Consider the following 26237-nt stretch of genomic DNA (forward strand, 5'->3'; position numbering starts at 1 on the left):
GGAGCCTGCACACCGCAACGAGGAGTAGCCCCCGCTCACCACAACTAGAGAAAGCCTGCGCACAGCAATGAAGATCCAACGCAGCCAAAAATAAATTTAAAATTTTTTTTAAAAAAAGAACTTAAAAGGCATGATACAAACCATTCTCTTACCCTTTTCCACAGTTTTCTATGCCCTTGAGATGTCAAGATTTGTGGTTTAGAATAGTTACTACAGACCCTGGCAAGCCATCCTAGGGTTCAGCTCCCTGGTGCTGTTTCAGCCCCTTCTTATCCTGACTTACCTCACATGCCAGTAGATACTCATGCTCATTAAAATGAATTATAGCAGCTAATAAAAAGAGGCGGCACAGGCAGAGGCACTTTCTCTCTTATATAACACAAAGAAATTGAAAGAGCCATGAGAAGAAAACAAAGAAATTTGGAAGGAAACATGGGCAAGGTTTTGGGATGGGAACCTATCTCACATGAATAAAAGGACACTGGTTGTTCTTTGAAGCCCCTACCAAACCAGAAAGAGATGGCTCTCAAGTGTTTTATTTTAAAAGTAAACAATGGGTGGGTCCAAAAAAGTAATTCTCTCCTAGTCCCTGCCTTACACAAAGTTTAAGATACTCAAAGAATGTTTTGCGTGCATTCTTTGAGAGAGCCCCACAGTGACATGGGGCAAGCAGTGCGATCAGATCACACTGTGACAGAAAGTACCATTTATTTGTTCGTGTGAAGGCTGAAAATAGAAACCTGATCTGCCCTTCAGGGTATTTTTTATTTGGGAGTAAGGGATCACCTGTACCACTTCCTAATGCATAAGAAAAAAGGAGGTGGTTATATAAGTTGTAATTAAGGCATCATTAATTACAAGTACTAAGTGATATTATATGTCATTAATGATGTGTAATAATTACACATCATTAATGACATATAATATCACTTGGTACTTGCTAAAAACACAGATCCTTGTGCTACCATCCCAGATCTACTGATTCAGAAACTCTGGGGGTGGGGCCCGTCTGTTTTAACAAGTCCTCCTGATGGTACTGGTGCACACTCAGATTTGAGAACCACTGATCTAAAGCTTTGTCACCAAAGCCATATGGCCATTTCACAGTGACATTAATTGGAGAATTTAAGGAATTAGGGAGGGTGTAGAATTTTGCAAAGAAATAGATTGTAGAAATTATTACTTCTGGTTGATAGTTATACTTTTCCTCAACTCTGCCCTTGAAAATCATTAACCTGTACTGGCAAGAAAGGAAATACAACAGATAATGTTCAGGAAGCATTAACCATAAGTCAAGTTGTAGAGGTTAGCGGATTCATAATTCCTCGCAACCAGTTCCACAGAAGAATTAAGCCATATGCCCTAAGACATTTATTGTAGAATGAATTACCTTATCACCTCTACATTATGTACTAGGTAGGTATTATTTGTCAGAGCATTTGTCAGAGATAACTCAAAGCATTATCTATGGGGCTTAATTCTCGCCTGGAACCCTGTTGAGAAAGGCTGTCCTAGACCGTATATATCACCAGCCTCCTTTTTGTTCTGCCTCAGTTCTTTTGAAGGCAGTTTTTTGTATTGCAGAAATGTTCTCTGTATTATAGTAGCAAGAACCACTTCTTTGGGGTTAAAACCTCAAGACCTGTCCGTAGTTATCAGGAGTTATTCTAGCTTTTATTCTGCCATGTGAAACTGTGTGTTTCGTTTTTGTTTTTTGTTGTCTTGCTTTTGTTTTTTGGTGTGGGAGGTTTGGAGAGTGATGAAAGATTAGAAGTCTTTTAAAAATTAGATAATTGGGGTAAAAACTCTAGACCTTGTAAAAGGACATATGAGAACTATTCAAGAACCATCTCATATAAATAACAGGGATATCAAAATGGATTAACATTGGCATTTTCCATCCTGAAAATGATTGGGGGATGGTTGATGTGAAATTACACAGATATAACATAGAGTAAGAATTAGTGAAGTGCTTATATATATCTCCCCATATTTTTTCAGGAATATTAGATTCTCCAAATATTAACCAAAAATGTTGAACATTAACTAACAACCTTCAGAAACCAAAAATGTTCTGTACAAATGTTTATTTTCTCCCTGATATATAATTTGTTCTTAGAGAGTTAGAAAGTTCATGTCTGGAAACAAACAAGGAGCATTGGTAATTTCTGTACCATTTAACATATTTTATTTTAACCTCTGAGAACTGAAGGAAAAATAGTATTTGATAGAATTATAATAAAGTCAGCCTGCTTGGCCCTGAATTCCTGGTTACAGAATTACAGTGAAGAATTAGTCTATCGCTTTGGAAGCATTTAATCACAATACTTAAATGCCAAGAGAATACTTAAGAGCTTTGCCCTGAGTACTTTTGGAATCATCCCAAGCAGCCTATCTTTATCAGGAGTATTGTGTTAGAGAAGAGAAGACAGAACTGATTAGGCTGCAGAGAGGAATCCTTTGTGTTCCTCTATGCTTTGTGTTCCTCTATGAATTGAGCAACTCGGTGCAGTTGAGGTGGCCCAGCCTTTGGGGCTTGGTGGTCTATAGACTGTTTCACTTAAAACATAAGAATTGGAGAATTCTGGTTGCATTATCTAACTTCTTTGCCATAATAAATATTTAAGCATTTGAAAATTCATTTTTCCTTTTTGAAACCTCTTAACAAGAGCTGCTACTTTTTGATTGCAATGATAACATTTGTTCTTCATGGAAAATTAGCAAAAAACTGAACAGAAAGCAACAGATCAACCATAACCCCTACTCAAAGATAAGCACTATTAACATTTTGACTTATAGCCTTCCAGCGTCTCTTGTGTATAGACATGTATAGATATACTCACACGTTAAAAAGAAAAATGGGGCTCTCCTGGTGGCGCAGTGGTTGAGAGTCCACCTGCCAATGCAAGGGACATGGGTTCGTGCCCCGGTCCGGGAAGATCCCACATGCCACGGAGCATCTAGGCCGGTGAGCCATGGCCGCTGAGCCTGCGCGTCCGGAGCCTGTGCTCCGCAATGGGAGAGGCCACAACAGTGAGAGGCCCGTGTACCGCAATAAATAAATAAATAAATAAAATGGTACGTATGTTGTTTTATAACTTGTGTTCACAGATAAATACTCTAATATTTCATCAGATAAAAGCCTTTTGATCATGGTGGGACTGTGGTAGAAACAGCAACATGGTGCAAAGAGCCCATTTCCGCCACTGAGAATGAACAGACCCAAGTTTTTTCTTATGACTTTGTGAGACGGGAGTTGTTATCACCTCATTATTATATTGGCTTTGACACTAATAGTTTGCTTTGCTGTCTTGGACATGTCACATAATTCCTCTTAGTCAAGGTTCCTTATATAAGAAAAAGAGATCATTAAACTAGGTAACTTCTTAAGGTTCAGCTTTAAATTGTCAGACTATGACAGATGGTAAGCATTTATGGGAAATATATTTTAGTTTCTCCTCACTAAAACATATTTTATTCTAAACACTTCTGTATTACTGTGTCCTTCATTTTCTATTCCCCTTTCATCATGTGTGACTGGTATCTCACAGTATTTTATTACATCCTTAATTTACTGGTTTGACTTCAGATTAAATTTGCCACTTCATCTTCAACTCTTATCAGTCGTATAATATAAGCCATGTCATGTATTTTTTAAATTAGTTGTATAAAAACTGTTTTTATCTGAGTCTCCAGGATTGCTGGTTCTTGCTTTGAGTGTTAACCCTGGATCAGTAGTTTTCATCCCTAGCTTCACGTCAGAACATCTGGCATATTTTACGTACTACCTGTGCCCTGGACTTCCTCCAAATGAATTAAATTAGAATCTGGAGTTGAGACCCACTGCCCTGCATTACTTTTGTTTTTGCAACCATTGGCTAGTTTTCTGTAGTTTAGAGTGTGGATATATTGACTTGATTTTTTTCCCGTGTATTATTGAGACAAGCAGTAGAAGAGACCACACGCTGTTAGTATCTGCCTTAATTTTTAATCCTTTGTTCCTGCTATGCTACCAAGTTAAACTGTGAAGATTCCTGGCCCAAAAGCCTATTTCCCTTATCCCTGAGGTTAAATTATAGTTTAATTTATACTAATAAGTAAAAATTCTCTACTTGTAAATAAAAATTCTTTTGGAGTAAAAATGTTTCTTTCTAGTGTTTTTGTCGTTGTTGTTGTTTTTAGTTTTCTTATTTTCAATTTAAAACTTTTTCAGCTATCTCCTAACGCTATCAACCCCAACACTTTGTTTTACTTTTAACTAGAAGTAAGACTATCATTAATAATTAAGCTCTGGGTAATTCCCAGTTTCATATTTTTTAATTTTTATTTTTTTATATTTATTTATTTTTTATTTATTTTATTTTTTTTTGGTTGCGCCGGGTCTTAGTTGCAGCAGGCAGGCTCCTTAGTTGTGGCTCATGGGCTCCTTAGTTATGTTACATGTGCTCCTTAGTTGTGGCCAGCAGGCTCCTTAGTTGTGCATGCACATGGGATCTAGTTTCCTGACCAGGGATCGAACCTGCGTCCCCTACATTGGAAGGCAGATTCTTAACCACTGCGCCACCAGGCAAGTCCCAATTCCCAGTTTCATTTTAAGCAGTGGTGCTAAGAAGAAAAATTAAAAGCTCAGATTAGAGTAAAACCTATCTAATGGTGTCTTTTGAGCAGCCTTAAGTGTTAAGATGGGACTAAAGAAGTATAGATGACTTAAATCATAGTTTCTGCTGCCAACTCAGTGTATTATTTACAGAGAATTTTAAATCAGGGCTGTTTCATACATACCAGTTGTGTTTAAAGAGTATAGCTGTAAATAGTTACATGATACCTAGCAGTTTACTAAATACTACTTAGTAGATTATCATATTTGAACCTCCTAATGACCTTGTGAGAGGTTATCAGCTTCATATTATAAATGTGGAATCTGAATCTCAGAATGGGTAAGTGACTTGTTCGAGCTCACTCAAATATGTGAATTCGACTTTTCTGCTTCAAACCTCTGATTTTTCACACTTCAAGGCAAACTAATTTTAAAAGCAGTCTAAGTCAAACACAAGTCTGTTTCATGTAATGCACTCCAAAGTCAAAAGATCCCTCTTTTATTATGCATCATTACCACCATTACCTTTATTATGCATCATTACCTTATTGCTAACTGTGATTGTGGAATCATTAGGATCATATCTGTTCTCTTCTTTGGAGCTAAATTAGTCAAGTGCAGTTCCTGAATTTATGGAGTGCCAGAAATAATGGGTTTGAGTTATGCAAGGAATACTGTAGTGTACAGTTTAGTTTATAGCAAAGGCCTACATATGATGAAGCTTATCATAAAGGAAAAGGATTTTTAATTAAGCTAAAAAGTGTTATGGTTCATAATAGAATTACAAGAAGTCCTACAAGTCCTATTCCTTGTCTATTGATACTAGCTCACATGACAGGTGATCATAGATGTTCGAGATAATCACAACAGAATTCTAATTAAATTCCTTTATACATAACTCCTCATGAACTCGCCCCTCAATAACTTTAATTTAGATTAGGATGTAAAACAAATGGTGGTTCAGTTCATTCTCCAGTCTCACATTCTCTAGTGTGAGTGAACCAAAGTTCCAATCTTTTTTTAAAATTAATTAATTAATTAAATAAAATTTATTTTATAAAATAAAATTTATTTATTTTATAAATAAATTTTGGCTGCATTGGGTCTTCAGTGCTGCGCACGGGCTTCCTCTAGTTGTGGCGAGCGGGGGCTACTCTTCACTGTGGTACACAGGCTTCTCACTGCGGTGGCTTCTCTTGTTGCAGAGCATGGGCTCTAGGCGCACGGGCTTTAGTAGTTGTGGCACACGGGCTTAATTGCTCTGCGGCATGTGGGATCTTCCTGGACCAGAGCTCGAACCCACGTACCCTGCATTGGCAGGTGGATTCTAAACCACTGCGTTACCAGGGAAGTCCCCAAAGTTCCAGTCTTACCAAGGGAAGAGGAGACAGTCAGGAGGTAGCTGCCTTGTGATCATTTGATACTTTCTTAATTTATTGTATGATGTACATTTTGTTTGTAGTAATTGGTCCATTTCCTGAGTGTCTAACACATGAAATATTTCTTTCCCTTTTCTTTTTTCACCTATTTTTTAATTCTGAATGGCTTTTTGTAAAAGCCTGGGTTGTTTGTTGTGTTGTTATCTTTCAATTCTTATGACTGTTTAAAACTTTGTGTTATTTCTATATCCTATAAACTGTTGTTTTTAACTATCTTAGTTCTAGGCACAGACAGGGTGGAGCAGATGACCAAAACGTACAATGACATCGACATGGTTACACATCTCCTGGCAGAGGTAGGAATATGTCTTTTTTTTCTCCAGTACAAAAAGCTAAAACTTGAAGATCATTTAGAATCTATCAAATTTGCATATCAATGAAAAATGATGATGTCTTTGCTGTAGGTTGTTCTGTATAAAGTTGTTACAGGTAGAACAACTGGCATACCAACTGGCATTCCAAAGAAGATGGCTCCTGAAGTTTATTGTTATGAAATTGTAGAGGGCTTAATTTTTTGTTATTGTGTTATAATGGTGCTGGCTGGCTTCTCTGTCCTAGAAAAGCAATCTTTTAAAAAAAATTTTTTTTAAGTAAATCCTTGGTGTCACTCACCCTGAAAAGAGCTGCCCATTCAAGAAGCAGCTCCATTGCAAATCAACACCAATAGTTTGAAGCATCTTCCCTTTTCTACTTTTATTCAGGCTATTATTTGAGCTCACTTTGTCCATGACATTTTTAGTATGTATAGTATATCTCTTCGAAGTGGCGGTCAAGAGGTCTCTCCCTATGCTTCAGTTTCAGTTGATGATGGAAATTTCAGTCTTTCTCTTTGAAGTACCCTTCTCCCCATATGCCCCCCTAACCCTCAGCAGCTCCCCAGAATGATTTTGTGTATGCCACTTAGCCTATGTTGAAAATGAGGTAAGTGGGCCTTGAAAATTTGGAGATAATCCATCCACCTGTTTTCATGTTGCTGTGGACCAAAAAAATAGAAGCATAATTTTATTTACAGCGATTAATGTAAGTGGAACCCATTCTCAAATACTATAAGGCACTCAGATGTATATTGATAGTTTTCCACCTTACAGAATACAATCCTCACTACCACCATGTCGAGGATTCCTGTGCCTTGCTAAGTATCACCATCTACCCAGAAAGAGTAACTCTTGCCTTGCTTGACTTTTCTATAGGCTTTCCTGCATCATTACCACCAATTTCTTCAGACTCCCTTCTTTTCTACACTCTAAGAAGAACCCTATAGCCTCAAAATGTCCAGTCTATTATATCCCCTGTTTTATTTCACATCATGATTCTTATACCAGTTGACAATAGGGCTCTTGATTATGCTTTCCTCTAAGTCTCTGGCTCTGAATGCATATAAGCTTTGCCCTAATTGGAACTGTATTCAACCTGCCTACTGTATCATTACCATGCTTAATAGACAAATGCATTCAACAAATATTTATTTGGCTTTTACTGTGTGTCAGGCCCTGTCCCCATTTTTACAGACTATATTGATTTTGTAAGTCCCTAAAGTCATAAGTTGAAAAGTTGGGTTGCTCTATCCTAATTAATGGGGTGATCAGTAAACCTCACTTGATATCAAGAAATGCCCTCTTGCATTTATAACTGTGGTGGTCATCCATTTGACTAATGTATACTAAACATCATTTGTGTGTCAGGCCCTGTATTCATTTGTAATATCTGGGCATTAAAATGGATCTTGATGCTTTCTAGGACATTGCTTTTGAGTTTAGCAAAAGTGACTGCAGAATTTTAAACTACCACTTAATTTTGTTTGTACTCAAAAGGTGTGTTTGGTATTTTAACAGAGGGATCGTGATCTGGAGCTAGCTGCTCGAATTGGACAAGCTCTCTTAAAGCGGAACCATGCCTTGTCTGAGCACAATGAAGCCCTCGAGGAGCAACTGGGACAAGCCTTTGATCAAGTAAGTCCTGGATCAAGTATTTGCAGCATGAAGCAATTAGGTCTTGGGAAATGGAGAATTTATTTTCCTGGGTGTCCCTGAAGTGATGACAATAGTATCCATTAAACTAACCAGTAGAGAAATGAAGTGTTATTGTACAGAGGAGTACTCATGTGACTCTACCTTAGTCAATATAAAAGCTTGTATTCAGTACCTACAGTACTTGTGGCATCCTGCTTAGATTCTAACACTTTATCCTTACTCCTTTCTATAGATTTTTTGTGTGATCTTATCTTAAATTTATTTTTTTTAAATGTACCCCCAAATAATAGGTACCCAAAGGAAGTATCTTTATTCAGAAACCCAAACAAAAGGAGAAAAGAAAAGGAAAAGAAATTTTTGAAACTATATTTATCCCATAGCAATAAATATTTTTAGTGAGAACTGATTTATTATTAATTTGAATGGTTACATTTTAAATCTTCCATAATTTGTTATTATCTGGTTTCATTTATATTTTATAAATCATCATGTTTAATAACATTCAAGTCTTTGTGTTAAAAGTACTTATTCCCTAGAACTAAAGTTGGGAAGTCATGTATAGTTATGCAGCTTATAAAATACAAACCTTTAGGATGAGAATTTGAAGTAAGGTTCTATTCTGATACTTTGAAGTTTCTTCCATTTTGTTTTGTTTTGAATTGTGAATGTATCATCTTATGTGAAATTTTCCTCCTATATTCCCATTATATAGAATATGGAAATTGGCTTTTCTTTTCACCTAGTATAGAGAAAGCTGTATTTGTTGAGTTAATGCTCTAAAATTATAGCTTAGGAAGTATCTGAGGTTTGTTACTCTCTTTGTAGCCCTTGTTACTTTAGTCAGTAAAACCTAACAGCTGATTTTATGACTTTGTTGTATGGTGAGAAACAATTGCTCCGTGAATTAGAAGCTATATTACTTGTAAATAATGCAAAATAAAGACCATCTTGTAAATCAAACCCTTTTGATGTACAGGTTAATCAACTGCAGCATGAGCTGTCCAAGAAAGATGAGTTACTTCGAGTTGTCTCCATTGCTTCTGAAGAGAGTGAAACTGATTCCAGCTGCTCTACACCTCTTCGCTTCAATGAGTCCTTTAGCTTATCTCAAGGTTTGCTGCAGTTGGACATGCTGCAAGAAAAGCTCAAGGAACTGGAAGAAGAGAATATGGTTCTTCGATCCAAGGTACAGTCAACTTAATTCTCACTCTCCTTTACCTTAAAGGCTATAAGGTTTAGGTCCAGGTAGTATTAAGGTGAAATATGGCATAACTAAGGACTTGCTATTGACATTGCAGTGGGGGGGGGGGGGGCGGTGACAGCCAAGGCACAGGTGCTTGCCCTCCATTGTTACTTAGATCCCACTGAAAAGTGGATAACAGCAAGCTGACAGGTGGAATAGAGAAAGGCACAGCATAGAATGTAGAGCTTGTGGAGTTTACACAAATAACTAAATAATTACAACTAAGTTAAGAACTATATTGGAAAACTACAGTGTTTCATGAGCTTATATAATGGGGGGTTGGGGAATGGATCAAAGAAGTCCTACTTAAACATGTGACATTTTAGCTGAGGCTAAGGGTTAGCCTATCAGAGATATATGTAGTAGAGGGGAGGGGTTGGGGTGGGGATGAGTAGGCATGTGCGAAGGCCCTGAGAGGAATAAGGGGGAGATATTTGTCATGTCCTTTTCCATGGTCTTTATTTTATGATAGATAAAGCTTTATGAGTTTTTGTTTTCCTTTGTAAGTGATGAACTTTTATCTTTAAATAAGTAGTAAAGATTTTTTTAGTTAATACTATAAAATCATTAGAAGATATTATCACATACTGATTTTTTTTTTTTCTTGAAGGCTTGTCACATAAAGACAGAAACGATTACCTATGAAGAGAAGGAACAACAGCTTGTCAGTGATTGTGTTAAAGAACTTCGTAAGTGTTAATGTATTCTGTTTTATAGCCTTTGGGCAGTTCTTTGGTAGGATATCACTAACTCAGAAATTAGGTCAATGGTTTCAATAGAAGCATCTCAAGAAACAATTTTAAATAATTGCTGAAAATCTTGGAATATCACATTGAGCCCACAACTCTAAATAAAGTACCATATGTACTTTTAAGAAGTATCTTTGTTTCAAATTGTCATCATCATTAAATAAAGACCTATATTTCTACCCATTATAGCGTGTTAGAATGAAAGTAACCAAAGCTCTTATTTTGTTGATGAGGAAATAGTCCTATAGAGAATATGATTTGCCAAAGTCAGAAAACTGATTAGTAGCAAATCTAGGGATTAAATGATGGTGTAAAACGTAACACTCAATGAGTATTTGTTAAATGCCAGCTCTGTGTCTATAAAGGAATATATTTTACTCTCTTGTATTGTTACCTAAAATTTTTTAAAGTAAATCAGTTGGAAAAAGATCAGCTTTACTAGAGAAAAAATTTTAATCTCTTTATAAATATTGATATATATAGCCTTTTATGTTGAAAGAGAAGGTATGATAACAACATATCAGATCATTTGAGCTGTGGGCTTCAGAATGTGGTACCTTGCACAGAATATTAGAGAACCAGAGTAATGTAAATTGAATCTTCTCCATCAACACTATCATTACTCACCTTTTACACTTTAAAAACAAAAAGCAATGACTTACCTAAGAGTTTATATTCTGGTCTCCTGTCTCCTTATTGCCATCCTTTGAATTGCTATAGACTTACATCGATTTAAAAATAGTTTTATATAACACTTAGAAATAGCTTTGCCACTTGGGTTTAGATGTCAAAATTTTTATATGAAACAAAGATTTATTTCCCCAGTGGAATTCTAAAGCATGCAAGAATGCTGCATTGTAAGAATTGCTTTAGAGGCCCTACTCAGTTTGCTGGGTATCCCAGAAAGTCTCTCCTACAGAAGCATCTCAGTAGCTTTTACAGATTGTGACTGTTCCATTCTGGAAATATTCCTTTGTTAGATTTGTTAAGTTTGATTTTCATTTCTTTTGGGATCTTATTTACATTCCTGAAGAGTTTTCAAAGACATAAATATCTTGGCCCTTGCAAAGATATATAATTCACCTCTTTTCAGCCTTCTTGTCCTTCATAAAGAAAAAGATTGAGGCAGAATCTTTAGCTTGCTTGCCTTTGCAAGTTATCTCTTTTTAGCTTCAGTGCCTCCTATTAAATTCCCAGCATTAGTCTATTTCAGAAGAATCTTTAATTTTCTCTATTGGGTTATCCAGGTTTATTATTTTAAATTTATGTTAGAGAAAAATCAATTCACGGTAGTCCAGTGCTTGTTACAAAACAGGATTTGGCCCACAGGCCATAGTTTACCAACCTCTGCCCTATATTTATATGAATTTTAAGTTTTTTATTTTGTTTTCCAGGTGAAACAAATGCTCAGATGTCCAGAATGACTGAAGAATTGTCTGGGAAGAGTGATGAACTGATTCGTTACCAAGAAGAGATTTCCTCTCTCTTGTCTCAGATTGTAGATCTTCAGCACAAACTTAAAGAAGTAGGTTCATTCATTCAACAGGTGTTTGTTAAGCACTGACCTAGTACTATGCACTCTGCTAAGTGCTAGATACATTAAGCAAAATAAACATGGTCCCCACCCTTTTACATTGCTTTAATCTGATTGCTGTTTTAGTCTTCTGTCATGAAATATCGTGAATAACTACTTTCAAATCACTATTTCTTTCCATAAAATGGATTTTCCTCAGAAGTTGTGATGTGAACTACTGATTCATGCTCATCGTCCTCTGAACACCTTGATGGATTTTGTATTCTGCCCATTTTATTGCACTTATTTGGCTTTTGAAAGGTTAGCTTTTGATAATCCTCTGGACTACATCCCTGAAATATGTTCTTAAGATGTCTTAAAAAGAGAGTAACCTGTATTTTATATGGGAAGGCTTCACATGTCTCTTTTAATATGTTGTTAGCATGTGATTGAGAAGGAAGAGCTGAGACTTCACCTCCAAGCTTCCAAAGATGCCCAAAGACAACTGACGATGGAGGTAATGAAATCTTCCTTTATCTTGTGTTATATGGGAGGGGAGGAATGAATAGTTCCTTTCTTCTTTGTGAATAAGAATGGCTAAAGGTGATAACCAGATTTAAAACAACAACAGAAGATTAAGCTGAAAATTATGAGATCTAAGAAGTAAAGCTTTTTAAAGATTCTGTCTCTAAAATAATAGTAACAAGACAACATCCTTCTTGATTAATAGGAAAACCTTGAGTTTATAAGATTCTTTAGGAATACATGACCCTTTTACAGGTCTATATTAACTAACCCAACAGTTTTTAAAATAAGATAATCTGCATTTTTTAATAAGCACCCCTAGCCCTAGTGGTGCTGATGATCTAGTCCACATAACACACTCGAAGAAATTTTTGAAGTTAAAATGTTCTCTGAAAATTATGTACTCTTTTAACATGCTTGTGTATCTAACTATAAAAAAAAATTTTGAAACAAGGGAGAAGAAACTACTTGTTTAGGATGATTGAGCACCCTGACATCTTATTAAATACTTTGTAAACTTGATCTTGTCATTTACAGACTTCAAAGTTCATTCATGTTCATTATGTTTAAAAATATACATATCTAATATTCCACTAAACTAACTTGACCATAGCTATTATACTTCCTCTATAAGTTTTTTTTTTTTAAGGATAGGAAGCATTTACTATTGAATTGACAGTTATGGTTGTCTCAGCTACATTTCACATTTTTAGGAAATCATGCATATATATAATTCTGGCCAAGACACCCCTAAATCTGGCAGCTTGAAATATATATACTTTCCTTGCTTAGTCTGTTTCAGAGTCTTTGTATTAAATTTAAATTCATAAAATTAGTCCTCTGGATAAAATTTAAACTTATCCCAATGGGATTTTTTCCCCATTGTCATTTTGAGAATATAATAAGGAACACTAATTGCCATCCTATCTTTCAGCTGCATGAGTTACAAGACAGGAATATGGAGTGTCTGGGAATGTTACATGAATCGCAAGAAGAAATAAAGGAACTTCGGAATAGATCTGGCCCTGCTGCTCATCTCTACTTCTCCCAGCCATACGGAGTTTTTTCTGGGGTAAGAAACTGAGAAAGAAACTTGAGATTAGATGGTCCTGAGAGTAATATGGTTTCTAATGGTGTAAAGCATCTTGAGAAGAGGTAACATGGTTTGTCCTTGTTGATTGAATTTAATTATTGATTTAGGCCTTCATTTGCATATCTGTATCTACCTTAATAGTCTTTATTTATTGTAGCCTTCCTTCTAACAGTTGACCTTCCAGATTTATTGTATGAGATGAACCCTAAGGAAATTAAGGTTAGGTCTGTGTCCCATAGAGTTACTTAAACTACAGTCATCCTCCTTACCCTAATCCCACCACATACCACTTATTCAAATAGTGCTCTGAACATTTAAAACCTCTTTTAACAGATCTTGAGTTTCTTGCTATATTTAACTTCAGTTAGAGTGTAAGTCCCATGAGAGCAGGAATCATATTGATTTGATTCCTCAATAAACAATCTTTTTTTTGAAATAAAGAAATTAATGAAAACTTCTGAGTTTATGCCCGAATTTGTAATGTTGGTTCAAAGAGTTATTTTAATAATCTAGTTCTTAAACACTTACATGCAATCCTGTGAAATTTTTTAAAAGACTGAAACTATAAATTATAATAGATTTTCTAGAGAATATTGGGGCAGAATATTTTTTAATTTTGAGGTAATTTTAAACTTAGGTTAACGTTCCAACAATAGTACAAAAAACTCATATATCCTTCATCTAGATTTCTCAAATTTAATATTTTACTACATTTGTCATATCGTTCTCTTACTTTGTCTGGACCATTTAACAGTAAGTTGCAGATAACCCTGTTACCCCTTAATAATTCTGTGTGTATTCATTAAACAAGGATACTCTCAAGGACATTCTCCTACATGACCACATATAACCATCAACTTCTGGATATTGACATTGATACAATACTATCTCTGTCTCATCCACAGAGCCCATTTAAATTTTGCCAACTGTCCCAACAGTGTCCTTTGAAGGATACATTGCATTTGGTTGTTTCAATCGGGGACAGTTCTTCTGTCTTTGTTTTGTCCTTCATGACCTTTGTAGAATGTCCTCAGTTTGGATTTGTCTGTTGTTTCCCCACAATTAGATTTAGGTAATGCCATGTTCTTCTCAGAACATTGTATTACAAGGCACACATTGTCTCTTTTTCCCATTGCTGATGATATTAATTGACTTTGATCGCTTGGTTAAGGTAGTATCTGCCAGTTTTTTCCATTGTAAAGTTAATCATTGTTAATAGTTAATTGAATTAATGTTACTAAATTAACTTTGCATTGATGAAAATTGTCAGATACTACCTTAACCAAGCGATCAAAGTTACTATTTTGGGGGTGATACTTTGAGACTGTTTATTCTGTTCCTCATCAAGCCTTTACCCACTAGTTTTAGCACCCATCGATGGGGATGTATCTGACTCAGTTATTACTATGATAATTGCCAATGGTGACTTTCTAATTCCATCATTTTTTCAACTTTTTTTAGTTGGCATTCTTTTATAAGTTAGAGCTTTTCTGTGTCATTTATGTATTCATTTGTTCATTTGGTTATGTCAGTCTAGACTCAGGGATTCCTATTTTAATCAGTGGATTATAATCCATTATTACTGTTTTTTATTTTGATACTTAAATTGTCCAAGATATGACCAGTGGGATCTCCTTCAAGCTTCTCTTGCCCTTTCCCTGGCCCAGTCCTGGGATCAGCCATTCTCCAAGGAGCTCTGGTTATTTTTAATGAGAAATGATATTTAGAATCCAAAATCTGGGTGCTAGGTATCCAGTGCCACTAGAGTACCATTGCTTTGAGGTCCCCTCAACAGATAGAGCTAGGAAATATGTGTAAGTTCATATACACCCACATAAACACATCTATATCTATCTTTACATTCATGCCTATGTTTATATGTATATTTAAAATCATGAGTTCACACCAGTACCTCCAATTCTAGTCATTGTTAGCACAGCCCCACTGAGCATGACACCCATGCTAGTTGAATCTTCATCCCTGACCAGGGGAAGGGGAAGCTTACTTATTTTTCTTTTAACAATTTTTTATATTATAAAAGCTTTACATATTTATTATAGAAAAGTTAGAAATTACAGAGAAGCAAAAAGAAATTGCTAAATACCATCAAATCCTGACCTCCATAGAATCACTATTAACATCTTGGTTTATAGCCTTTCAAACCTTTTATTTTTGTGTGTCTGCATATGTAATACTTTTATTTATCATAATTGGTTTTTCCCACTGCTTTCTTGTAAAAATATATCATGAAAAAGTAGTTGGTTCTTGTTTAAAAGTTACATTTCCAGAATGTCTCTTTTCTTCCCCTGCATTTTAGCCTGTGAATGTTTTCTTTTATTATAACACCGAAAGTATTGGATTCTGGAAACTCCGTTAAATAATTTAAAGATAGTTTATTTCTCCTAACAGGCTTCTTAGATAATAACTGTTTGTAACATCAAACTCTTTTTCTTAGGAATCTCTGGCGGCTGAGATTGAGGGGACCATGCGTAAGAAGCTGAGTTTGGATGAGGAATCTTCTCTCTTTAAACAAAAGTAAGTTCAGATCACATGTGTTGTTACTCAACCATTGGGATGGAAATTAAACAGAAGCCACAATCCATAGTGATTGGTATTATGGGATTCAGTAGTAAATCTGCTTACTATTCGGTTTTTTCCTCGTAGTGCTTGCATCTGTGAGAGCATTCTCTTGTTCTGAAATTTATTTTCTAATAATTTCTCCAAAACTTCAGATGCTCTTCAGGGTGGCTTTATTTTTAATTAACTACACTTACATGTCTCTTTTCTAAAGCATTCCAGTGGTAGGCAGTGGCAATAATGAACACTTCTCTTTTGACAGAGCCCAACAAAAACGGGTATTTGATACTGTCAAGGTTGCCAATGACACACGGGGCTGCTCTGTCCCATTCCCAGCTCTGCTACCCATTCCAGGCTCCAACCGTTCAAGTGTCATCATGACAGCAAAACCTTTTGAATCTGGTTTACAACAAACAGAGGACAAAACAATCCAGAAGAGTAACTTGGAGGAAGATCCAGGGTAAGAAACATAGATTCACACACTCAAATTCCAGCATTGCTCTGTGCTGTCCCAAGGAAGTTCTGGAACTGTCAGTCTTCATTCAGTAATGATTCCCTGTATCATTATTTGTTAGATCATTGGAGTGAAAAAGTTTAATTAAGTGTATTCAAAATGGAGTTTTCATTGAACTATAAAATTCTTTACTACTTTCGTCTCTGGTTTGGCAAAATTTGAGTCTAAATCTTGTGTTCAAAGTCAAATTTGTTTGAATCTGTTTGGTCATTGGCAGTTATGCATAGCATTACATGACACTTTCTCATAACCCATGGTCCTAATTTCAGTTGCTTTGGTGCCATTAGGATAAGCAATAATCTGGAATACCTATTGAGGAAAACTAGATTGCTCTTAATTTCCTATTTGTTTAAATTTAGATTTTTTTCTGCTTTTTATTAATTCAGTTCATTGAATTTTGTATAACTATAAATTAAAGAGAATGACTGGAAAGTCAGCTGAAAGTTTTTGAAAATTAGATGTTTGGCATCTGAGGGAAGTCTGTCTTAATGCAGAAACCCATTACCTTGGGTTTTCAATTGTATTGCCTGGTTTTAGGGGTAGATTCTATACACACAATAGCTTGATGTTTCAATACTACCTCATTGTACACAGTTACCTTAGGAAAAGATCTAACAAACAGATCTGTGTGAATTCACACATGGAATAACTAAAGCTTGGCTTGCTACTCTTTCTTTTGGTATCAGTTGTAAGATACCGCCAATTTTTTAAATGTTAATAAGTGAAAAACTGTGTATTGCAGAACTGTGAAAGTGCGGTATTTACAGATCTTATTGGTTTCTTTTAAATGTTTGTAATATTCATAGAGGATTCTATGGCCTAAAGTAAATTTTTTCACGTTTTAATATTTTTGAAATTGTTTATCTTTTGCAGCTAATGACATGTCATAGTTTAATGGGTAGCATTTTTTTCTTTCTTAGTACATAAAATAATGGTACCTCTTGACTTCAATGGTATTATAGATTCAGTGAAATATAATAATATTTAGTTTTTTGACTACCTAAACTGAATTTATAGATGGTCATTATCTGTAGGTTCATAAATTAAGTGAAACAGAAAAGTTAATAAATACAACATAATAAAGTATAGTTTTGCCTATCTGAAGTCACTTGAAATGACCTATAAAAACATTATATATATGGGCTTCCCTGGTGGCGTAGTGGTTAAGAAGCCGCCTGCCAATGCAGGGGACACGGGTTCAAGCCCTGATCCGGGAAGATCCCACATGCCGTGGAGCAACTAAGCCCATGCGCCACAACTACTGAGCCTGCACTCTAGAGCCCGCATGCCACAACTACTGAAGCCCGTGCACCACAACGAAGAGTAGCCCCCCGCTCGCCACAACTAGAGAAAGCCTGCATGCAGCAACGAAGACCCAGTGCAGCCAAAAATAAATAAATAAATTTATAAAAAATAAAAATATTATATATATATATTAGAGATTTGGGTTTGTTGTTACTATTTCTGTATTCCAGCTATCTAAGAAAAGATATGTGTTTTTAAGATCAATCTCTTGAACATTCACCATTGTGGAAAGGAGAGGTCTATGCTATGCTTATGCCCCTCACAGATCTAGTCGGTGAATGTGTTTTTCCCATAGGAACGTCCAGAAAGTCTGTCAACCAGGACACTCTGCAGAGAGCAATTTGGCTACAGCCCTGCATCGCCTGAGTCTGCGGCGACAGAACTACTTAAGTGAGAAGCAGTTCTTTGCTGAAGAATGGCAACGGAAGATCCAGGTTCTGGCTGGCCAGAAAGAAGGGGGAAGTGACTGTGGCATCCCCACAGAGAGCCTTGCCTCCCTCTGCACCGACCAGTCGGAGATCACAGACCTGAGCAGTGCCAGTTGCCTTCGAGGTTTTATGCCTGAAAAATTGCAAATTGTCAAGCCCCTTGAAGGTAATAAGTAAGGAAGGGCTGTTTCTAAGCCATGTTGTTTGTTGGCTTTGCCTTCCCCTGGAATTGAGATTTCTCTTGTAATTATAAGAACCCTAAATGCAGAAGACGTCTTTATTATCCCTAAATCTTTGCTGTTTGTGTGACCGTGCAGAACTTTGTGGAAAATGAATGAAGAGATTTGCATTCTCCAAGCCATCAGCTGTCAGTTCTCTTCTACTGATACTGTTTTTTTACAACTGTGAGGGAGGAGGAATAATCTTTTCTTGTCCTTTGCTAAGGAATATCCTTGGTAGCGGTTTTCATGGTAAGATAAACAGGATATGATAGATGAATAAAAATAATCTATATGTAATGCTTCATCTCTACCTTCCTTTTCAAAAAAAAGTTCTTTACCAAAAAGTGTCAGTTACTTATGGATATGTGTGTCTGTATTTTTCTTTGTTCAGTTCTGTTAATTTCAGGTCAGTTTCTATTCTCTCCTAAGAACTTGAATTCAAAACAGATCTCTTTGTTTTATGGAATATTGACACTATTCAAATGATCCTCTGCTAGTATCATGAAAGAGTCTGCATTAGACAAAATTTTGAGTCAGTAACCTATAAGGACCCCTCACACTCAAAGGTGCTATAAGTTCCTTTTATTCATTAATAGTCAGTACAGGTATTTGTCAGAGTTGCCACTTTTAGGATTATATGACTATTAGTGACAGTTAGACACTGCAGGTCCTTGGGATGATCATTCACCAGTATTCGTAGACAGAAACCATGAGGATTGATCCTCCTTTTTTTATCATCTCCTTCGCTTTCCTACTCTCCCCAAGAGCCTGGTGAAAGGAGAGTCATGAGCACATATGAGTCTTGAGAAATATACAAAAAAACCCATGGTAATTCAAGGTGCCTTCCAACCTAGGAGCCTGGCTTTTGAGTTCAAAGTTCATAGGCATAGTTCCAGGACAAAGGAGTATTAATTTTTGTCACCTGGGAAAATAGAACCCGACGTGATACGTATCTTCTTTCTCATCACTGCCTCAGCATCCTAGTTTCTATTAAGGGTGTTGTCTTGGTTTTTTTCACCCCTGCTTTAGATTTCCTTTTTAAAGTTAACTTTTGAAATGAACAGATTATTATTCATACCTTTATCATCTTGTTAATCTTCCACAGATAACTTTAATTTACAAATTTTACCAAAATATTAAGACCAAATAAGTAGTTTTATTATTATCATGACTTTTTTACACATACAGTTTTAGCTTCTTTCAAGATTTAATATTTGTGGGAAATTTAAAACATGTTCCTTTTTTGGTTTGCGTACTCAGGATCACAAACTCTGCACCAATGGCAGCAGCTTGCTCAACCAAATTTAGGAACCATTCTTGACCCACGACCAGGTGTCATCACTAAAGGCTTTACCCAGTTGCCCAAGGATGCCATCTATCACCTCTCAGATTTAGAAGAAGATGAAGAGGAAGGTATCACTTTTCAGGTTCAGCAACCTCTTCAAGTGGAACAGAAACCATCAATATCCCAGCCAGTAACAGGAATCTTCTTGCCGCCCATGACTTCAGCTGGTGGTCCAGTTACAGGTGAGAAGAGTGCTTGTTTGAGTGTAGTCCAGTAAGCAGTAGTACTTTGCTTTCTGCTTAACTGTATGGTCAGCTGACTGACTCTATATAAATCTTACTGGAGTGTACTCAGTCTTGACTATAAGACAATAGAAATCTATAGCATAAGTGCCCCTTCTAATTCTCTCCACTTCTTAGCCAACCTGCATAAATAGATAGGCAGAGAGAGAGCAGTTCAGCCAGTGGTTCACAAAACTTTTGGACTCAGGATCTCTTTACACTCTTAAAAATCGTTAAGAATTCCAGAGAGCGTCTGTGTGGGTTGTATCTACCGATATTTACCTATTAGATATCAAAACTGAGAAATTATAAAAATATTTATTGACTCATTATTTTAAAAGAGTTACATGTTAACACAAATAATATGTTTTATGAAAAATTGCTGTATTTTTTAAAGTAGTTTACAAAGTGGTTTAGTTTTACAGTTTTGCAAGTCTCTAATTTATGGCTTAACAGAAGATAGCAGGATTCTTGTGTCAGCTTCTACATTCAGTCTATTACAATATGTTGTTTTGGTTGAGGACTATGAAGAAAATACAGCCTCATCATCATCAAAAAGTCTACAAACAATTAATTCCGCAGAGGGTGTGGAGAAAAAGGAACCCTCCTACACTGTTGGTGGGAATGTAAATTGGTGCAGCCACTATTGAGAACAGTATGAAGGTTCCTTAAAAAGCTAAAAATAGGGGCTTCCCTGGTGGCACAGTGGTTGAGAGCCCGCCTGCCAATGCAGGGGACACGGGTTCGTGCCCAAGTCCGGGAAGATCCCACGTGCCGCGGAGCAGCTGGGCCCATGAGCCATGGCCGCTGAGCCTGCGCATCTGGAGCCTGTGCTCCGCAACGGGAGAGGCCACAACAGTGAGAGGCCCGCGTACCGCAAAAAAAAAAAAAAAAAAAACTAAAAATAGAACTACCATATGATTCCTGGGCATGTATTCAGAGAAAACCATAATTCAGAAAGATACATGATGCACCCCAGTGTTCATTGCAGCACTATTTACAATAGCCAAGACATGGAAGCAACCTAAATGTCCATGAACAGATGAATGGATAAAGAAGATGTGGTACATATATACAATGGAATACCACTCAGCCATAAAAAAGAATGAAATAATGCCATTTGCAGTAACATGGTTGGACCTAGAGATTATTATACTAAGTAAGCCAGACAGAGAAAGTCAAAAATCATATGTTATTGCTTTTATGTGGAATCTTAAAAAAATTGATATAAATGAATTTATATACAAAACAGAGATAGACCCACAGACATATGGTTACCAAAGGGGTGAGGAGGGTGGGGAGGGGATAAATTAGGAGTTTAATAATAAATTAATAATTTATTTAATAATAAATTAGGGATTAGCATATACACACTACTATATATAAAATAGATAAACAACAAGGACCTACTGTATAGCACAGGGAACTATGCTCAATATTTTGTAATAATACATAAGGGAAAAGAATATGAAAAAGAAAAAATATATATTTATTTATGTAACTGAATCACTTTGCTATATACCTGAAACTAACAGAACATTGTAAATCAACTATACCTCAATAGAAAAATAAAATGAAATAAGAAGAATTTAAAATTTAAAAAAAGAAAGGAAATACAGCCTCACACAGATACATGGTTGGAAAAGGAAAGAGTATTTTAATAGCCTCTTCAGGTATTTGTGGATATTCTTTGATATTACACCAAAACTTGATAAGTGGTAGTCTCTTTAAGGTTTGTAGCAATGTGAATCTAAAACCCTATCAGTGAATTTTTCATACTTTGTTACATTAAAATCTATTAGTCTGTCCTGCTCTTTGAATGCATCTTTTACCCATGCATGATTTTGTTAACATAATGCATTGGTCATTTGGAAAATATTGGTTCACTGGGTTATGCAGATCTTCCGAATGTTGACCCATTTCATTATAGAATATATTAAAATCATATATATCACCATCTGTCTCATTGGGTAAGTCTTTTTGTATTAGGAAGCTTTCAAGCTCTCAGCGATGGATACAAGTCTACCAAAACACTTATTTTCACTTGAAAGCTCAAATTTCGTCACTGGCAGCAAATCCTGTCAGCTATTTTCTTGAAGAGACAGGCTCACTACATTCTTTTTCAAGAAAATGTTGCCAAATATCCAAGTCTGAATAACTGTAGTTTTTGTATTAATTGTTCTTTCAAGTAAAAATGGTGTTCTGTGAAAAAAATGCAAAAATTGCATATGTGCTTTTCCTCTAGATAACCATTGTATCTAGCAGAGTGCTTAATGCTTCCCATTTCATCACACAGAATATTAAAGTTTCAAGGGTCAAGATTTTTTTTTAATTAATTAATTTATTTATTTTTGGCTGCTCTGGGTCTTCATTGCTGCACACAGGCTTCCTCTAGTTGCAGCGAGCAGGGGCTACTCTTCATTGCGGTGTGCGGACTTCTCATTGCAGTGGCTTCTCTTATTGTGGAGCATGGCCTCTAGGCACGGGGCTTCAGTAGTTGTGGCATGTAGGCTCAGTAGTTGTGGCTCACGGGCTCTAGAGCACAGGCTCAATAGTTGCGGCACATGGGCTTAGTTGCTCCGCGGCATGTGGGACCTTCCTGGACCAGGGCTCGAACCCGTGTTCCCTGCCTTGGCAGGCAGATTCTTAACCACTGTGCCACCAGGGAAGCCCAAGGGTCAAGATTTTTTTTATATATATAAATTTATTTTATTTTTATTTATTTATTATTTTTGGCTGTGTTGGGTCTTCATTGCTGTGCACGGGCTTTCTCTAGTTGCGGCGAGCCGGGGCTACTCTTCCTTGCAGTGTGTGGGCTTCTCATTGCGGTGGCTTCTCTTGTGGCGGAGCGTGGACTCTAGAGCGCATGGGCTTCAGTAGATGAGGCGCATGAGCTCAGTAGTTGTGGCTCGTGGGCTCTAGAACACAGGCTCAATAGTTGTGGCGCACGGACTTAGTTGCTCCGTGGCTTGTGGGATCTTCCTGGATCAGGGCTTGAACCCATGTCCCCTGCATTGGCAGGCGGATTCTTAACTACTGCGCCACTAGGGAAGCCCCTGACAGGCGGGTTCTTAACCACTGCGCCACCAGGGAAGTCCCCCAAGGGTCAAGATTTAATAAATAATTTTTACTGCTTCATCAGGACATTCTGATATGAATTTGGCTTTTTTTTTCCTACTGTAATTGGACAATAGTGATGAATACTAGTACAGCTTGGTGCCATTGCCTTGATTTGTGCTACAGAGCCAGCAGCTTTACCCACTATTACTTTTGCACCAGCAGTGCAAGTGCCAACCCAGTCAAAAAGGCAGATAGCATCTTAACATTGCTATGAAAGTAGTTTTGACCTGTAGACTCACACAAGGTGCAAACAACGCTTCGAGAACCACTGGAGTAGATAGTTTGGCTAGAAAGATTGGACGACTAGTTCTTGATTTGGTATTTTTTTCTAATGTTTTTTTTCAGAATGTGTTTTTCTCTTGTTTCTAAGCTATATTAAATCCTTTTGAATTACAGTTTCAAATTATTGGAAGGATTCAGCTACATACTAACCAGTGGATACTAATACAATATGTAGGGCTTCCCTGGTGGCACAGTGGTTAAGAATCCGCCTGCCTATGCAGGGGACACAGGTTCCAGCCCTGGTCCGGGAAGATCCCACATGCTGGGGAGCAACTAAGCCCGTGCGCTACAACTACTGAGCCTGCGCTCTAGAGCCTGCGAGCCACAACTACTGAGCCTGTGTGCCACAACTACTGAAGCCCACATGCCTAGAAGCCCTTCTCCGCAATGAGAAGCCACCGCAATGAGAAGCCCGCACACCACAACGAAGAGTAGCCCCTACTCGCCACAACTAGAGAAAGCCCACACACAGCAACGAAGACCCAATGCAGCCAAAAATAAATAAATAAATAAATTCATGGGGAAAAAATGAAATATGTATATTTCATTTCTAGATTTGGGAATTTTTGTATAAAAGGCACCAGATAAATGCTGTATTATTAATAGTAATGACAAACTTTTTACATTATTAACCTAGTCTTTCAATTTTGTGTTTGATTCCCTAAAACTGTCTACTTCAGCTGCAACCTCAAACCCAGGAAAGTGTCTCTCCTGCACAAACTCAACATTCACCTTCACCACCTGTAGGATATTACATCCTTCTGATATTACTCAGGTTACCCCCAGGTAAGAGGGGCTGGGCAATATGAGGCCTTACTTCTTTCCTCAACTCTGTTTTCTTGAATTTCTTTTTTAAATTACTGTCATTTTAATTCCCAGAATTTTAATTAATGTCCTGTGATAATTTGTCTTTAGAATATTTTCACATTGTATTTTCTCATTTGATCATTATAACTCTTTGAAGTAGGCAAGCCAAGCGAGTATGTAGTGTCTAAATGAAGAAAATGAGGCGTAGAAAGTTCAAGTGACTGGTCCAAGGGCAGGCAGGTAGTAAATGACCCAGCTGAAACTATACCCAGAGTTAGCCAGACTGCAAGATTGGAGGGACTAGTCCTCTGCACAAGACTGCCCTCATTTCTGATATGACCTGCAAGTTCAGGGGCTTCCCAAAACCATGCTCTTGTTTGATAAATTTTCTAGAAGGACTCACAGAACTCACTGAAAGCTGTTATGCACGTGGTTACTGTTTATTACAGGGAAAGGTTACAGGATAAAATTAGCCAAAGGAAGAGACACATAAGTCAGAGTCTGGGAGGGTTCCACACATGAAACCTCCCTGTCCTTAGGAATCATTACTTTCCTGGTATCAGTGTTTGATAGTGCACACAGAGTATTGCCAACCAGGGAAGCTCACCCGAGCCTTAGTGTCCAGATTTTTTTTACTGAGGCTTCACTGTGTAAGGCATGATTGATTGATTACCTATATAGCTATAACTCACTATAACTATAATAACTCACCTCCAGGTCCACTGACGCAAAGCTTCCACCCTAAATCACATGGTTAGTCTTCCTGGCATGGCCAGTCCCCATCCTACAGCTATTGGGTGTGGCCAGGTCCACTCCAAGATCTAGTGTGGCCAGGCTCCATCCTGAACAAACACACTTCTAGCAGCCATGGCATAGATTACCTCCCAGAAGCTGAGGGCAAAGCCAGAACCCTCTGGGCAGTCCAAATTATTTACTACACAGATTAGAACAGTAAGCAATATTGCTGAAATTTCTGTCCTACCAATTCCAAAAAGAATCTAAGGCAATTTCCAGAGATATGTAGAACTTTGCAGGATAATGTTAACTAGAAGTAGAGAAGAAAAATGAAGCAAAAAAGAATCAAGAGTAAGGATATACAATGGATAGAGGAGTACACCTAGTGTATAAATTGTACTATAAAGTCTTATATACTTGCTAAGTAAGGTGAGCCATGTATTTGAGTCTTAGCTTTTTAGCTGCCAGTGTAGAGGGAAATAACATTATGATTCACAATGTCTATAAGATAGAAGCAAATTGACTGTTTAGGGAAGCATTTGGGTGGTATCCTATAAAGACCTCAATAAAGTCTACAGGCATACGTGCAATTTTTCTACATTGTTCTTATAGTCAACAAGATAGCAGGTTTTATAAAATTGGTTCCTGAGGAGGCTCTCGATACAGGTTGATACCATCATTTGGTATGGTAGTGACATGAACAGTTTAGGAAAAGACAGGCAATTCTACAATAAAGTAGGACCAGGGAGGTGGGATACTGGGAATACAGTAGACAGATTACATCAGAACCAAGGCGTCAAAGTTGTTTGCTTTAATACAAGTTGGTACTTTAGAAAGTTTATTTATTAATCCTAAATTTGCATCTTGTTCATAATCTTGATATCTAGATATTCTGAGTATTTTGTGTTAAAGTGAAAGTTTATGTTTTAAATGCTGGTAACATTTGCTCAAGGGGGAATAATTTGCTAAAGAAGTACCCTCTCCATTCTATCACCATTTCCTTGAGTACATGATTGTTTATTTAGTTTTTTTTCTTTTTAACAAAACATAGAATAAGAAGAAAGATTCTAATAGCTGTCAAAGCTTTTAATTATTTTTAATTTCCCAGAAATCCATGCTTTAAGTCAAGATTGAGAAAAATTCGTTCCATGGATATCCTTATAGTACTATTCTTTGGAATTAACATTCTTGGAAATTTAACAATTAGAATTTTATTCTCAGTAATATAAAATTGACAGATTAAAAAGAAATGTGTCTCCTTAGAAAACCGTCTTCGGTTTAATTATGAAAGATTGTATTTTCTAAAAGGTTGAAGAATTGTTAAATCACGGATTATTGTCTCTTGGTGTATTTCACTTTATGGAATGGATATGTTAATAAAAATCTCTAAACTTCGCTTTCTTCAATATTTAAATTCCTTTGATTTTTTAATTATAAAATTTAGTTGTATTTCCACAGATACATATTTTAGAGTTAAAATTTAAGAATAATAAAGTAATGATTTGAGAATAATAAAGTTATCTAAGTACAGTAAACTCATATTCTGTGAAAAG

The 26237-nt window shown here is 36.6% G+C and overlaps 1 protein-coding gene across 4 annotated transcripts in view; it reads left to right on the forward strand.

Moving 5' to 3' along the window:
• Positions 1-26237, forward strand: part of TRAK2 (trafficking kinesin protein 2) — a 63785-nt gene that overhangs the window by 33170 nt on the left and 4378 nt on the right. For 3 of the 4 annotated variants that reach the window (XM_032637150.1, XM_032637151.1, XM_032637152.1), the window contains exons 4-15: positions 6256-6332; positions 7869-7985; positions 8983-9192; positions 9860-9938; positions 11393-11523; positions 11954-12028; positions 12971-13108; positions 15585-15664; positions 15969-16166; positions 17821-18119; positions 19435-19701; positions 23823-23928. In XM_032637150.1, the coding sequence (XP_032493041.1) occupies positions 6256-6332; positions 7869-7985; positions 8983-9192; positions 9860-9938; positions 11393-11523; positions 11954-12028; positions 12971-13108; positions 15585-15664; positions 15969-16166; positions 17821-18119; positions 19435-19701; positions 23823-23928 (1777 nt within the window). Of the gene's footprint in view, positions 1-6255; positions 6333-7868; positions 7986-8982; positions 9193-9859; positions 9939-11392; positions 11524-11953; positions 12029-12970; positions 13109-15584; positions 15665-15968; positions 16167-17820; positions 18120-19434; positions 19702-23256; positions 23394-23822; positions 23929-26237 lie in introns of those variants that run through there. The other variant, XM_032637154.1, reaches the window with a different exon arrangement.

Source organism: Phocoena sinus, chromosome 7 (assembly GCF_008692025.1).
Source record: "Phocoena sinus isolate mPhoSin1 chromosome 7, mPhoSin1.pri, whole genome shotgun sequence".
NCBI classification, from domain to species: domain Eukaryota; kingdom Metazoa; phylum Chordata; class Mammalia; order Artiodactyla; family Phocoenidae; genus Phocoena; species Phocoena sinus.